The sequence below is a fragment of the Corythoichthys intestinalis genome, chromosome 8 (assembly GCF_030265065.1).
Source record: "Corythoichthys intestinalis isolate RoL2023-P3 chromosome 8, ASM3026506v1, whole genome shotgun sequence".
In the NCBI taxonomy this organism is placed as follows: domain Eukaryota; kingdom Metazoa; phylum Chordata; class Actinopteri; order Syngnathiformes; family Syngnathidae; genus Corythoichthys; species Corythoichthys intestinalis.
Genome location: NC_080402.1, coordinates 22,403,695 through 22,420,757, shown reverse-complemented (window position 1 = coordinate 22,420,757; position 17,063 = coordinate 22,403,695). Strand labels below are relative to the sequence as shown.

Here is a 17,063-nt window from a genome sequence, read left to right as displayed (position 1 = left end):
GACTCCACACGTGAATTTGGTTCGTTCTGACTGATAATTTACGATTGACACAAAGAAATCCCTATCATGTAAATAGGATGTGAACCACTGAAGAATAGTGTCAGTAAGCCCTACCCACTGTTCCAATCTGCTGAGTAGTATGTTGTGATCAACCGTGTCAAATGCGGCGCTGAGATCCAATAGTAGCAGAACAGATGATTTGCCTGCATCGGTATTCCGACGAATATCATTTAGGACTTTGATAAGCACGGTCTCGGTGCTGTGTTGTGGCCGAAATCCAGACTGAAATGAGTTAAAAAGATTGTTTTGGATCATAAAAGTCTGGATCTGTTCAAACACAACCCTTTCGATAATTTTCCCCAGGAATGTCAGATTTGATATTGGCCTGTAATTACTAATGGTTGAGGCATCCAGATTAGGTTTTTTTAGGAGAGGTTTTATTACTGCAGTTTTTAAAGTCTGAGGAAACTCTCCTGTTTGGAGGGAAGTATTTATAATCTGAAGTATGTCTGGGGCTATGCAATGAAAAACAGTTTTGAAAAAGTTTGAAGGAAGGATGTCAAGGCAGCATGTTGTGGGCTTTAGTTTTGACACAATTTCTGTTAAAGTGGCATAGTCCAAGAGGCTAAACTGTCTAAGATTGACGTGGGGGACATGTTGGGAGGCATTTAGTGTAACATTTGTTAATCCGGAGTTGCACACAGTCTGTCTAATCATTAGTACTTTGTGTGTAAAAAATGCTGCGAAATTATTACAGGACACCTCAGATGCCAATTCCTGAGGTATTGATGCTTGTGGGTTTGTCAGTTTGTCAACAACAGAAAATAGTGTGCGAGTATTGTTGGTGTTTCTACTAATGATCTCTGAAAAATATGATTGTCTAGCATTTTTCAGTTCCTGGTTGTATTTGCGAAGACTCTCTTTGTAGATATCATAAAAAACTAGGAGTTTGTTTTTTCGCCATCTGCGTTCTGCTCGTCTACAAACTTGCTTTTGTTTTATAGCTAGTATGGCATTTCTCCAGGGTGACCTCTTCTTTCTTGACAAAGTTTTTGTCTTAATCGGGGCAATAGTGTCCATTACAGTCATCACACCGGAACTGAAACTATTTACAAGTTCTTCCACTGGAGCTATTGTAGGGGTTAATAATGAGGCATAGGCCTGTGTGAATAACGCACATGTGTTATCACTTATGTAACGCTTCCTAATAAACTCTGTTTCCCTTTTCAGAGGATGGACAGGGGTGGTCATTTTAAACATAATGCAGTAGTGATCAGACAGAGCAACATCATTCACTGTGACCTCAGAGATGTTAAGACCTTTGGATATTATTAAGTCCAGTATGTGCCCTCTGTTATGTGTTGGAACTGTGACATGCTGAGATAAACCAAATGTATCCAAAATATTTAAAAGCTCTCTAGCACATCCTTCTTCAGGATTATCAACATGAATGTTAAAGTCACCCACTAAAACAACACAATCAAAGTCCATGCACACAGAAGACAGTATTTTGGTAAACTCATCAAAAAACATTGTGTTATACTTCGGTGGTCTGTAAATTGTTACCAAGGCAGCTCTGCAAGGGCTTTTTAGCTGAATGAAATACAGTACTTATGTACAGTATGTTGAATGTATATATCCGTCTTGTGTCTTATCTTTCCATTCCAACAATAATTTACAGAAAAATAAGGCATATTTTAGAGATGTTTGAATTGCGATTAATTACGATTAATTTTTAAGCTGTGATTAACTCGCTTAAAAATTGTAATCGTTTGACAGCCCTAATTATATTATATTATATTATACTATATTATATTATATCATTTTTATTTTATTTACTTTGGTTCCGTGAAGAATCCAGAAAGGGTTATTTGATTGTGGCTTTCTGAAAAACAATACATTTTTACATTTAGGCACTCCTGCAATCGTCACACTTTTTCTGTTACAAACTGACCCCGGCCCCTCATCAGAGAAGAGAAGGGTTATGTGGCCCTCACAGGAAAAAGTTTGGGGACCCCTGATTTAGAGTGTTCAATCAGCCTACCATGCATGTTTTTGGGAGGAAACCGGAGTCCCCGGAGAATATGCAAACTCCATACAGGAAGGCCGGAGAACGGGATTGAACCCTTGATCTCAGAACTGTGAGACTGACGTGCTGACCACTCAGCCATGCCGCCTGATTGTGTTGAATATGTACACAATAGTATCGTATTAAATCAATCAAAGGGCCTTGAATCGAATTGCAGATGGCAGACTTTATAATATTCGCAGATGTAGCATCAGTTTAAAGAAATGATATTGTATCATCACGAAATATCTAATTTACACGAGTACTTGTATTTTGCTCCTGAAATGTGCAAATATGCTACAGTATGTGTAACAAACAATACCACTGTTTTTGCTTCATAAACAAGATTAGATATTTGAGAGTTTCACCAGCTTTCCAGAGACTTACTTGTTATCCCTTTAAGTTACTCTCTCTGTTTTCCCATACTTTCCTTTTCAGATATATTAGTGCGTTGGATTAGACTTAGCGGGATGCATAGGTTTCTTGTTTATCACGTTTCCAGGCTCGAACTATTCTAAGAAGTTATAGTGCATGAATGTCATGTGTTTAATTTGTCATCTTTGTATCCAGTTTACACAATAATATTGTGACTTATTACATATGCGAACAAACGTTGTTATTAAAGCTATTGCGTGTTTAAACTTCATGTGATTCATTCATACCTTCAAGACGCCTAATAATAAAAATATATTTCAGTTGGATGATTCCATTGCAATTGATAAGATGCCCTGTCATGCCAATATCTGACCTTTCCATCTCTTATCTTTTGGTTACAAGCGCCCCACTCCCCCCCCAAACCCCCACCCACACACCCACACACGTGTCCTCTGGTAAATACAATACAATTGTGATAGCACCGTTATGTTCAAGAAGCAGCATGTGTGTTTCGTGAGGTCTTTTTCTTGGTTTTCTGTTTGTTATTCTGTTTTTTCTTCCTTTCGCTCTGCCCCCCAAGCCCCCCCAAAACCCTTTCCTATCCACTACTTTCTCCTAATAAACATAACGATATGAACAACCACAATGGGAGTACACTAAACTACCATGTGGCACATTAAAACGGTTCAGTCTATAAAGGCACTCAGATTCCCATTCTCCATGTCTAAGCAGCTGAAAAGGTCAGCCTTATATTTACTGTATATATAAGGAATTGTAAAATGTCCAAACAATATTTAGTGCTTTCAAATGATCATATGGATGGATCTCAAACATTTTTTTTTTTTTTACAGCATGTACCACTCATCATGTACCGCCCAAAAAATAAACATGTACTTATTCAAACATAACACACAAATGAAACTGCAGTACCATAGTCGGACCAATATATCTCATGTACAGTGTCCTTGAGTATTTTTGAAAGGCGCTTCAAAATAAAATGTATTGTTATTTTTACCTTACAACCCAATATTTTTACAAATAAAACAACAAAGACATTCGCAATTGTAAAATTACATGTGGTCCAGCTGCTCAAACATTCAGGAGTGGTTAAAATAGAATCCAATTCTCTTCCGTTCTTCAATTTTGCATAATCCATTTTCTGCACAATACTTTTCTGATTGTTCACTTTTTAGTCTATTTTGAAACCTTTGACTTCGAGCAGCTATTTTGTCAACTTTCCTTCCTTTTGTGACTTTCTTCCTATCACTAATGTCTTTCATGACACAGATATGCATCAACTCACATACATTTTACAAAGTGGATTTCACAAATTATGTCAAGAAAATTATTACAGTTATTCATTCATATGTTTTAAATGTGTGCATCAATAGTTCAATGTCTTTATTTCTTATATTTACAATAAATAAATACATCTAATGAGATAAATGAGTTGAAAATACGTCAATGATTAATAAATGCATTTTACCATTTTTACGTCACCATTCTTGTAGGTTAAAAAAGTAAAGGAGGCTATTTTTGGCAAATCAAGGAACAACGTACAAAACTATGTAATGTAATGTCAACTATGTAATGTCAATGTAAAAAGCCTTCAGAAAAATAAACACGGTAATTAACCCTTTCGGGCCCAATGGTCACTACAGTACAATGGACACTAATTCAAAGTTATCATGAGCTTAACTCATCCACTGCCAACCCAGGTCACAAAGTATGTGTTGTGGTAGTTAGTAAAAGAGGGAAATTGATATTGAAAACTCCTATTGGTGTTGGGGCTGGAACTAATCATTCCAGCCCCTCCCACTTGAAATGGATTGTGTGTCTGTTGCTGTCAATGGCAACCAGAGGTGGGTATAGAGTAGCCAAACATTTTACTCAAGTAAGAGTAGCGTTACTTTAAAATAATTTTAATCAAGTAAAAGTAGTCATCCATAAAATGTACTAAAGTACAAGTAAAACGAATACTGAAGTAATGAGTAACATATTGCGAGTAACTACTTATTTTTGTTTGATTTTTTTTTCTTTTTAAAAACAATAGTATTTTTTTTCTTTCAGCACAAACTTATCTATATGAAGTGTTGTTATAATGATACTGTACAATAACCCATTACATAACAATATGAAGCCAAAAAAATACAAAAAAATAATGGCAAAAAAAAATAGACAGAAATGAAGCATCATTCATCCAAAGAGCATGAGTGCCCTCTAGTGGAAAAAATAGTTCCTAGTTTGAATAGTGAATAGTTCCTTTATAGTTACTGTTATGAAATTAAAGGGATCATATCTCCGGTTTTCCTTGGTCAATCAGTGCCCAAAAAAACTGGAGGTTTAAATCCGCGCTATGGAGTCATGTTGAAGGCAGCACTGTGTCAAATACTTTTTTTTTTTTTTTAAGGTTCTTTAAAGACTACGTGATTGAACAGGCTGGCGTGATCATAGAACGGCAAGCTTGCGTCAGATTGGTATAATGGAGTCGTGATTATTGCTGCGACGTTTCATTGGTGAAACTGGTAGGGCTGCTCTTGGCATCGCTGGCAAAAAAATCTAGTATGTAGAATAAAGAGGAAAAATGTAACGACTCTTGTGTAGGCCAAAGTAGCGGAGTAAGAATAGCGTTTTTTCTTCACAAATCTACTCAAAGTAAAAAGTATGGCTTTGTAAAACTACTCTTGGAAGTACATTTTTCTTAAAGTTACTGGATTACATGTAACGCGTAACTACCCACCTCTGATGGCAACCAAAGAGTTAAGCTTTGTGAGGTCACAAGAGATTATTAAAGCAAAACAAAAGAAATACATCAAATTTCAAGTGAAAAATACACATAGGCCACACATATTTTAATGTCGTTATTATTCTGCTCTTCCCCACTTTATTACATCTTTTTTTCAAGATTTAATGTTTTGAAAATCATAATTTGTGGATGACACGGTTAAATATCTTGACAATCCTCCAGTTTTACTCACTACTTGTCGATCATTGAGCAAAACAAGCACTTGACTGACATCTATCGGTGACAGACGGGATTGCGCGTTGACACCCTCGCGTTGAAGTTACGCAGCTTGCGCAAAACTACGTAAACGTGCGTTCTCGTGCCCACAGTTCTGATCGTGAGCAGCAGCACCAGAAGCAGCAGCAGAGGCAGCATCACTCCCTGACAACAGCAGCTATGGCGGAGCCCGCAGCACACGATTCGACAGACACCGCACAGCCTCCATCCCCGGCCCCGGGCCTTTCCCCAGCGGCCAGCCCGGGCTCCGAGCCGTTATCCGTGGCCCTTTCTCCCATCACAGACGGCTCTCAGCGACTCCTCTTCACCCACGACTTGGTCTCCAGGAAGTATAAAGAATCTGTCCGGTTCGGCCTCGTACGGATGATCCACGGCGAGGAGGAATTTAACTCCGACTCGGACCTTGATGATGGTGGAGGGAGAGACACCGGCGGTGGTGGTGGAGGAGGAGGAGGAGGAAAAGGAGGTGAACGAGTCCCATGCGGTTCGGACACAGAGAGCGCTACGGGCAACCATAATCGGCCTCTCTGTCGTGGGTTTGTCCGTGTCCAGTGGTACCCCGATGGAGTGAAGCAGGACATCAGGGAGACAAAGGTACCACGCAACAGTTCATGCGTCAACACTTGACACTTGACCGGTTTCTTTGAATGACACCTATCTAGTAATGTCCTTGTTGGTCGTGGACAAAATAGTACGTGGACTTGTTTCCACACTGTGTGCGTTTTCATCTGCTTTGACGGTGAGCTAGCATACATGGCTAACAAGTTAGCATTGCAAGCACACATGCTCGCTAGCAACGTAGCAACCGTCCCTTGCTGAGCTGCTGATGCTTTTTAAACCTCTTTGCAAACAACTAAGACTTCTTATTAACATTTGTCACTCGGCCTGAGTGTCATATTGTCAGTTGTGTCGTGGCTTTTATGTCTGCTAGTGTAAAACTCGTCTTTCGACAGGTGCATAACGTCGCCTAGTGACTGTCTCTTTCTAAACTTGGGCTAGCTCCCTCCCTAGTAGGGTGTGACATGGATGGAGCCTTTATATTCATTAAAGAACCAAGTCATGTATTGTTTTTTTCACTTTGTAGGAAATGGGTTGCTTCATAAAAAATGTGTCCTCACTGTGCATTTTCATTTCCTCAGTAAACATAAATTTTCTTTTATCCTTATTAGGGATAAGGTACACCGCTACACCTAACATTAACACTACACAAATAAGGCCAGAGTAGATTTAAACCACTAACCTTAGAATTCTCAGGCAGATATACTGCGTACCACTGAACACTGCAATAGCGTCAGTGTCCTAATTTCTTATTTTAGACTTCAAAGAAAATTGCTTGAAACAACAGAAATTAGCCTTCAAAGAAAATTGCTTGAAACAACAGAATGTCAGATGTACGGTTTACCAGGAAAAGAAATGGCTTCAGTGTCAAATAACTAGAGGGAGACAATAACCCCTGACCTGCTTTTGAAAGGTGCAACCATTTTGTATTCTACTCAACTTCGTCTTAGGTCTGGCCTGGTCTCGACCCTTGCTTTGCTATTTTTTCAGTGGTCATGGAGAACATTCTTCATTGCATGTACCCTGTATGTCACATTGCTTTTATGTAAAGCTATTGTCAAAGGACACGGCCCTAAAACAAGGACTGCTCTAGAAAGAGCGCACAGAGGCTTGTTTTAGAGATGAGACTGGAAGTATTTCAATGTCTCACTTTGTCTTTTTAGTTTGCCTGTGAGGCTTTTTAGCCTGTATAACGTGTCACATTCTATTGTGTATCTACTTTGACCAAATCTTTGCATACCTGTCAACCCGAGGCCGTTGGCAATTTTACAAATAGTGACGTATGCCCGTACAAATTGGTGACTAATCTTACAACGTTGTATATAGCGAGCAAAATGAAACAAAAATAAAACTTATTTTAAAAATAATATGAATTTATTGTTAATTAGGGCTGTCCCAAACGACTAATTTCCTCCTGATTAGTCAGCCGATTATTTTTACGATTAGTCGACTAATCTTTTTTTTTTTTTTTTTTTACCAATTTAATAATGAAATTTTTGTTAAAGCTTATTAACTTACAAAAAAAAAAAAAAATTGGAACACCTAAATTCTTTATTAACGTATAAATAAATAACAAAAATATCAATAATAAATCACAAACAATGAGGTCAAATGCTGCTGGCATTAACTGGTGCAAAAAAATGTAAACGGAAACACTGTGACTTCACCTTTTTAACAGGAGTCAAAACAATTCTTACTCTTTTTGCGGTATGTCATTGTCTATATTGTTCTAAATGTTAAAATGAATTGCAATGTCCCGGACAATCATTTTCAGAATACTTTGTGTGAGTTCAGATGCTCTTTCCGGTGTGCATTCCGCATTTTTGGGGGAGGGAAAAAACTGTTCAACTTTTGTTTGTTTTAACCTGACGATAACGCAGAGGGCACACTGAAATATTACCACAATTATTTTGAATGAAAGGCACACATACCCACAGTAACAAAAATCAAGTAAATAGTATTAATTTTATAGTATACTACTATATGTAAAACTTTATAATATTAAATAACTAGTATAATTAGTGCAGTCATGGATTACAGTAAGCATATATATTTTTTATATTATGTATATACAGGTTATAGGTATATATTTTCCCTAAGTGGGAGCTTCCATGAGCCTAATAAATTTAACAAATTTTAAAAAATATACAATTATTTTATTAAATAAAAATGCGCATTGATATGACGCACATAAAGGCAACTTCCATTAAAAAAATCATTAGAGAGTTGTATGGACTTACAATCCGCTAGCTTGTTGTTTCTTGTTGTCTTCGAAAATTATACTTGGGTGACGGAGCTTCAAGTGTTCGTTTATAGCCGACGTGCTACCGTGGTATGCGAGATCAGCTTAGCAAAGAGTGCACACAGTGGCACCCTCCATATTTTCCTTGAAATAATTCCAGGCTCTGGTTATTCTGGTCCGCTTTTTTGGCTTTATGCCGCTTTCACGTGTAACCATCTCTGCCCTTTTTGGAATCGGCGGTGTTTTCAACTCCTCACCGGCGATTCACTTGGCTCGTTGTCGTCGGTTCGTCTGGGTTCGTCCAACTTCCTCCTCGGGAAGGCGGTGGCGTGCATAAAAACACCGAGAGGTGTCGGATGGCTCTTTAAGGATACTTTTATTGACCAAAACAAAAACGTGGGGGATGAAGCCACTCAACTTGGCGCTAGCCGCGCACTTTTCCAACTCGCCGATCTCGCTCCCTCTCTCTCGCTCGCTCGCCCACTTTCTTCCTCTTTGCTCAATCTGACAACGCCAGTCACATTGAAATAACAACGGCCCCCCTGGGGGTGCCAGTAACAACCGCTTGTATCGCGAGCGCCTGCCATTCTAAACGTTAGCCGCATGTAATTTTTTTTAACCCGTCATTACCTGTCGACGGTATGTTTTGCCCGTCGACGCATTAACGTCATCGATGACGTCGACAACGTCGACTAGTCGGGACAGCTCTATTGCTAATATTGTAACATATAACCTGGTGCAATCAAAGAACAATCAATATCTTCAGCTACATGATGATTATAAAAATTTAACAGTGACGTTTGTCATAATTATACGTAGCACTTTTGCAATTTCTTATCATGTCTTGATGGCTGCACTTCATGGCACTTCAGCTCACAATTCGGTTTGACTTGAAGGTAGTTCGTTCGTGTGGCCAATTATGAATTAAAAAGGTCTATTGATGATAAAATGAACTTACCGATGCAATCTTTGAGTCAGGGAACATTTCTTTTGCTAATTCTGAGAAGTGATCAGCAATAGTTGCGGGCAAATTGTGTTCGGCAAAAAATTGGCAGAATAAAATCTCCGCTTTCGTCACTTTTCATTCTGCAGACTTCATCTTTATGACCAGTGTTGTTAAACTTATTTTTAAAAAGTAATTAATTACAGTTACGAATTACTTCTCCCAAAAAGTAACTCAGTTACCTGAATGTGAGAGTAATTAGTTACTTGGCAAAGTAACTGGTGTTACCTTTCATGTTTTTTTTTTTTTTTTAATTAAAAAGACAACAAAAAAAGACATAGTAACCTTGGCTATGTTTGGAAATCGTTTAATGGTGTGAATCAACTGTAAAAGTTGTGAAAATTGCTACAGTTTTTGCATTAGTTCCCTTCTGTCTACTTTCGACATGTTAAAGTTTTAAGACGGTTTCATCATTTAAAGATAGATTCAAGTCAAGATTTTGCCGATTTAGGAGTATTTTAGATAAAAAGTTACCGAAATTCGTTAGGAAGTTTCACTACAACAGAGCCTTTCTGAGACCTCTACTGCTTCAAAATAGCGGCTGTTTATTAACGCTGCCGTCTATCATTTCGCATGTAGTTCTATAAGCATGTGATATCTAGGCGTAGATTGTAGGCTGTCGGCTATAGTCAGGAAATATTGGAGCCGCCTAGCATCGCGTTTGCTACAGCGTCACAACAAACACTCTTTTCTCTCAGTGTCTCTGACTTTTCTCGCGTCATTCAACCAATGTAATAACGCACATTGTCTCGTTGCCGAAATGGTGACAAAATCCGGAGAAAAAACCCCATAATGCACGAAAAACGTACAGATTTTGAACGTAAGGCGTACACATTTAAAAATCAGTGCTCACTTGTACAAATTACGCCAAAACCGTACAACTTGACAGGTATGTTTTTGTATCCAAATACAGGTGACAACTCCTAATGAATTTTAATCAAGAGCGTGACAAAATATCGAAATGGTGGTATATCATGATATTTTGCATCCTAAAAGGTTATTGATAAGCTCATGTCAAGAATCGAGATATTGTTTTGAAAAGATGTCAAAGTTAAAAAAAAAACGTTCGTTTATTCGAAACCAGAGCATTCAGTCATTCTTTCCGATTTTCGGGGCATTTACAGGTGACGTTCTTTTCATTTTAGGGCATTTACAGGTCACTTCCTGGTGAGTTTGAGTCTCTGCCTATTCATTCCTGGGTCACTCCCTATTGATTTTGGTTTATAGAACAGGTCACATCAGTCGCGTCCTTTAATTTTGGGGTATTTTCAGGTCACTTCCTATTGATTAAATGTCATTTTCTTTAATTTGGGGGCATTTTAAGGTAACTTTCTGTTGATTTTTAGGCATTTCTTTTAATTTGGAGTCATTTCAGGTCACTCTCTGCTAATTTTCGGTCACTTTGTTTAATTTTGGGGGATTTTCAGGTCACTTCCTGTTGATTTTTAGCTCCTTCCTTTAATTTGGGGCCATTATCAGTCACTTGCTTTTATTTTGGTCTTGATTTTGGGTTACAGAACAGGAAGTGACCTGTAAAATGCCCAAAAATCAGCAGGGAAGTGACTGAAAATCAACAGGTAATGACTGGAAATGGCCCAAAATGACTTCGTTGCCTGCCATTGGCTGCTGCTGAAGGCTATAGAATTGGGAGGGCTTCATTTGCTGCCACCCTCCTAGTTCAAATGGATTGGACGTTTACTAGAGCTAAACATACAGAAGAAGGATGACGATATCTTGTTTTTCTGTTTATTAGTTGTTTTGTAGAATATCCTACAATGAATTCTTGATAGCCGTTGTATCACCACATCATGAGATCATTATCGTGAGCTTTGTATCGCATATTGTATCGTGAGTTACCAAGAGGTTCCTTTAGGCAACTGCTGCTCTCAATTGTTTTGCTCAGCATGTAATCAGTTGTATTAGAAATGTTCAGTCATGAAATTAGTGTTTCAAAGAAAAACAAGGGTTTTAATAGCTGAGAGCTGCTGAGACAACAACAATCTGTAAATGTAAATTATAGATGAACAAATAGTCTATTAGGTCATTGCCTTGTTGTGGCATTCTGTCTAAATTAGGGGTATTTTACCCTGGAGGGCAATTTGTCATTTTGTGTAGAAGTCTGTACATGGCTGCCATACCCATTTATACAGTAGAATTTAAACTGTATTGATCTGCGGTGCCCAGTTCATTGGTTGTATGCTACCTAATGCAGTATTTTAACTGATCGGCATGAAGACAAAGAAAATTGCAGTCATTAGTTGGACTGTGAGTCCTGTGCCTGTTCCAAAAGAAGACTTTTAGGAATTCGTTGGGTAAAATGTTTTTTGTTTAATCACTTTTTGCTGTCTGGTAACATTAAGTGAAGCATGAACTAGTATCGGTCCATGTTCTGGTTGCTCAAAAAAGAGGAAAGCTGGAAACGATCATTTCCAGCCTCAGACTAAGAGAAGTACGTCAACATAACAAGATTGCCGTTGTTTACTTAGCTATCCAGCCCATACCAGGCATTTATTTCAAGTTGTTGTCCATATGAATTTATTTCCACAAATGCTTGTTCAAGGGTGGCCTTATGGGGCAGTCTCTATATGCCAAAATCTCCTGTGCCGTATAGCATCACACTTTTAGGGAACCCTAACCACCTCATCTGAAGCAAATCTAGCCATGTACACACAAATCAAACAGCTTTTACGACTGTTGTTGAAAATATTGCTGTAGTAAGTGTTTACAGGTAAGTGGTGGAATTGACCTTTTTTCCCCTTATTTGACAGTGGATGACATCAAATGATAAATGAAGCATAAATTTTGTATACTGTACACCTATTGTCACGAGGGTCACGGTGAACTGGGGTACTTCTAAGGCCATTTGTCAGGTAGTTGCAAAGCGCATAAATAGTCACCGTAGAAAATTTAGCAATTCGGAATCTTTAACAAACATAACATGTTTTTAAGATGGTATATAACACAGATAAAACTCACACTAGCATGAGGCTTTGGAGTGTGACAAAATATCGAAAAGGTGCTATATCGCGATACTTTGTATCCCAAAAAGGTTATCGATATGCTCCTGCCAAGAATCGAGATAACGTTTTGGAAAGGTATGAATGTCTAAAAAAGAATATATAAATGAACCAACAAGTTGCTACCAAAATTTTCCATCATAATAGTGTCTCAGTTAACTCTAAGGCTACATTGACGGTGCTCGACGCCCAATCTATTTAGACTGGGAATGTTTGTTCATTCAAAACCAGAGCATTCACGGTCATTCTGTCCGATTTTCAGGGCATTTGCAGGTCACTTGCTGTTCATTTTAGGGCTTTTACAGGTCATTTTCTGTTGAGTTTGATTCACAGCCTATTCATTTGGGTGATTCCTAGGTCATTTCCAGTTCTGTAACTCAAAATAAACAGGGAGAGACCAATAAAATACCCCAAAATCAACAGGAAGTAACTGAAAATGAACAGGTAAATTACCTTACATGGCCCAAAATTGCCTAATTGCCTGGCATTGGCTGCCACTACCGGCCATAGACGTTCAATCCGTTTGAAGTGGGAGGGATGGCAGCGAATGAACGAAGCCACCCTCCCAGTTCAAATGGATTGGACGTCTACTAATGATTAGAGGCGTGCGAAATTTCCGATTCTTAGATTATTCGCGATTCGGCCGTGGAACATTCGAGAACGATTCACAAACATCCAAATTCCGATTATTGAATTACACCAGGTAAAGCGGAAATAAAACACAGTCAGCGCTGTCTTCAGGACGCAATGAGGAACGGACCGAGAGTAAATATGTTCAACTCATGCCAATAAATAAAAAAAAAAAAAACAATACCTGACTGCGGCCGTCAGCCGCTACAAACAGCGCCCAGTTGCTAGTTGTCACAAACATACGGTAACATACGGCTATGGTAGATATCACATATATCTAGAACTAGATGTGAAATGACAGACGACGGCCGTGTTAGATCATATACCAAGAACTAGATGCGAAATGACAGACTATCCCGCGCTAGTAAACAGGCGCCATCTTAAAGCAGTAGACTTCTCTAGAAGGCTCTGTTGTAGTGAACCTAATTACTTTTTATCTAAGAAAAAAAAATAACCCAAATCGGCAAATTCTTGACTTGAATCTATCTTTAAATGATGAAACGGTTTTAAAACTTTCACGTCGAAAGTAGACAGAAGGGAAATTATGGAATAACTGGAGCAATTTTAACTTTAATGGTTGATTCACAACATTAAATTAATTGAATGTAGTTTAAAGCTGCCGATACAGAATGGGGACTTGAGTATTTTATTTACTGTTTTTAACGGTTAACTTGATACTGAAATAGTAGTTTGTTTAGCCTGAGAAGATTTTTGAACAATTTTGGAACTAGAGTACAAAAATTAAAAGCGGAGGGGTTGTGGTGCATCAATAATCGATTTATAATCGAATCGGAGCCTCTTAATCGTAATCGAATCGTTAGGTGCCCAAAGATTCCCACCTCTACTAATGATAAACTCATTCCAATTCACAGCAGAAGCTTGTTTTTCTGTTTATTAGTTATTTGTAGAATATCCTAGAATGATTTCCTGACCAATGTATCGATAATCGTTGTATCGCCAGATCATCTTTATCGTGAGCTTTGTATTGCAAATCGTATCATATCATGAGGTTCCCACTTCTAATGAGGAGTACACATAATTTCCACATAGAAGCAACTAATTGAACCTCGGAGACTAGGAGCCACGAGGTAAAAAGGTGTTTAATTTGCCAGTATCCATGTTACCATAGAAACACTCCCAAAGCATCTGTACAGTGGTTTGAATTATAAGTAGGACCTACACTGAAAGTTGATTGTGTCGCTATGTCTAACCGAAAGGGAGTGAATTCATGTTGCACTTCTGAAGAGTGATTCAGTTACGCTAAGAGCAAGAAAGTGAGCTGCTCACTACTAAACTCCTCCACATCCCATTTTCTACCATCCTAATGGGTGTCTTTGGTGGCAAACGTTTAAGCTTAAATCTCCAGCTCAGTGCCTGAATCTCATACGACTCAAATCAAGGATAGAGATGCAATGCAGCAGGAGGGGTGTGGTGAGGTCATCCCTGAGCTTGTGCATGACACAGCAGGTAGTGGGAGACAGCCATGTCTTTATTGTAATGAAGACACTGCTCCTTCAGGGCTTGTGTCAGGGCCGAAGGGATTGTTGTGCCACGGAAGCCACTCCCTGGACAGTGGTCAGACAGGACAGGATAGGATGACACTGCTATGCACAACTAGGCATGTGCCTGTATGATATTCTGACGGTATCATAACGTTAAGCCAAAATTTCACGGCATCACGGTTTTGCAATTACAGCTCTAAAATGTGTTACTTTGAAATATTCGCGTTAAAAAAATCCATTGAACAGTATTTTTATTTTTCAAAACATCAGCAAATTTGAACATAAGTATAATGTTAAGTTAAAATAAAATGCAGTCTTTTAGGTGAGGCTAAACACACAGCCACGGCTCAACATTATTACAATCAGAACAAAAATAATTGATTTTCCATAAAAATCACGTGAGTATGACTCGTATCATATTTACATTATACACTCTATTTCTCAACACAGATCGTTGCCAGAGAGAAAACAACACCACGTTTTACCACCACTAGACACATTGAGCTGGAGTGAATTCTCGTAGCTGGTTGGAAACGTTCATAACAGTGTTTAGGGCTGCAGCTATCGATTATTATAGTAGTCGATTAATCGATGAACTATTTAGTTCGAATAATCGGGTAATCGGATAAGGAACATGAAAAATTAAAATACCTGAGCTGAGCCTCAAATGGTATTTAAAGAAAAAAAAAAAAAAGAGGATCTATGTACAACAAAAAAAACAATTGGCTAACTTACATAGCAAAAGTCCGCTAGTTGAAATGCTATAAAATGCTATTTTTTTTTTTTTTTAAACAATGCTTTTAACAAAAAGGTTCAGACATTGCCTGGCACGGCCAGACTGTTCTCCCTGTATTTTTCAAACACTGTGAGAATAATCTGGGACCCAGCCTGTTAACAGCCTCTCGAGCAAGAACAAAATCAACCGTCCAATCAGATTTGTTTATTTGCGTGACGTGTTCTTAACGCGCAACGTCACTCTTCCGCGTGGGGAAGTCGTCTCCACAACAACACATATGACGAACAGGAGAGCCGAGAATATGTTCCAATCCACGGTGAAATCAATTTTAACTAAACAAAAACACATAGAGACAAGTCGTTGACAACAGGCTGTCTTGCGCTAGCCATGTTAAATAAACTTCTCCGTTCTCCGCTCGCGCCGCGCGAGGTGTCGCTTTACCAACTGTCCGACGCTGATTGGTCCACTCCGCTGCCTGTTTGCTGTGGCTTGCTCCCCCCTGGAAATTTGATCCGCTCATTGGTCGCCAGACTCTATAGCTGGAACAGCGGTGAGTCTGGTGTACCAGGCTAGTTCAGACACATATTCCTGCAAAAACGGCTAAATACATATACCTATAAACTGAATTATGAATGCATTAAAAAACATTTGCTTAAACAACAACTTAGCTTACGTTGGTCTTAACGGGGAGTAGTTGGATTCAGCCATGTGAAATGAGGCAGACCAGAGGGCAGTGTAGCCACCCTAATCAATAAAACTAAATGCAAACACTTTCAAAACAAACCATTACAACGCCACTTTAAATAAATGAATACTCGAAGCAATAAAATTTAATTAGAATACTCGAGTTAATCGATTAATCGTTGCAGCACTGCAGTGTTTACTAACGTTTCATTTTGTATAAATGCGAAATCATATTGGAGGTATTGCCTCCTCGGCAGCCACCCTCCACAAACATGTTTTAGATGTCTGTTAGCCGTCCTCTTTGAAGCCGCTGCTGTCTGTAACTTTTCTGTAGCCGAAGTATTCCCATACCAGCGATTTCGTTTTCTTCGATGGGGGGAAATAGTTCAGGAGTTTCACCTCCTCCAGCCATCGTGTCGCACAGCTGACTCACTGACACTGAGCAACAACCGTTGGTGGAGGGTTGAGCCTTGCAGCTGCAAGCGAGGGATTTCTCCATGCGTTTTTGGGGCATGAAAAATAGCTAATACCTTAGGGACGGTATGACGGAAATGTTTTTGGTTTGGAAACTTTGACGTTTTCATACCTCAGTATACCTTGAAACCGGTAATCGGCACATGTCTATGCACAACCCACCCACTGAGGATGACTATTTGCTACTACTTAAGCAGATCCTCTGAAGGAGTTTGCTTTTACTTGAGAAAAAATATTTTATATGAATCTAAAGCCTAGATAATGAAGACATTCCATCATATTTTGTGGCGGATATGCTGCTATTCCATTGATATACAATGTTGTGTGCCCCCTGCCCAAAAAAGGTTGACAAAGGCAGAACTTCTATAGTTGACGATTTAACAAGAAGCAAGTACATAATCAATCACGATAAAACCCAGATAGTTTCTTGTAGCTGCCACATTACAGCGCACAGTGGCGGCATGCTATTGATTGGCACAGAGTTCTAGGAACCACTTAGCCACCAAGAAAACAATGGACTGACAGCACTAGTGCCTAACATCAACCCTGTTTATCACGTTTCCTTAAGACACTGTAAACAATACAACAAACGGATGATATAATTGCACATACAAAAACGGAAGTAGCGCATCAATCAGAAACATGAGAAGGATAAGGGTGTGGTGGCTAAGAAAATGAAGATGAGCACAAATGTGGTAAGGAGCAGATATTTGGCCATTCCAATAATTGAAATCGCCAGAACAAAGTAAAAG

The 17,063-nt window shown here is 38.8% G+C and overlaps 1 protein-coding gene across 3 annotated transcripts in view; it reads left to right on the top strand.

Annotated features, from left to right (window-relative positions):
- The first annotated feature begins 5,499 nt into the window (after positions 1–5,499).
- The window catches only part of ube2o (ubiquitin-conjugating enzyme E2O), a 45,073-nt gene continuing 33,509 nt past the window's right edge, over positions 5,500–17,063 (top strand). For 2 of the 3 annotated variants that reach the window (XM_057842740.1, XM_057842742.1), the window contains exon 1: positions 5,501–6,059. In XM_057842740.1, coding sequence (XP_057698723.1) covers positions 5,625–6,059 — 435 coding nt within the window. In that variant the 5' untranslated portion in view covers positions 5,501–5,624. Of the gene's footprint in view, positions 6,060–17,063 lie in introns of all 3 variants that reach the window. The other variant, XM_057842741.1, reaches the window with a different exon arrangement.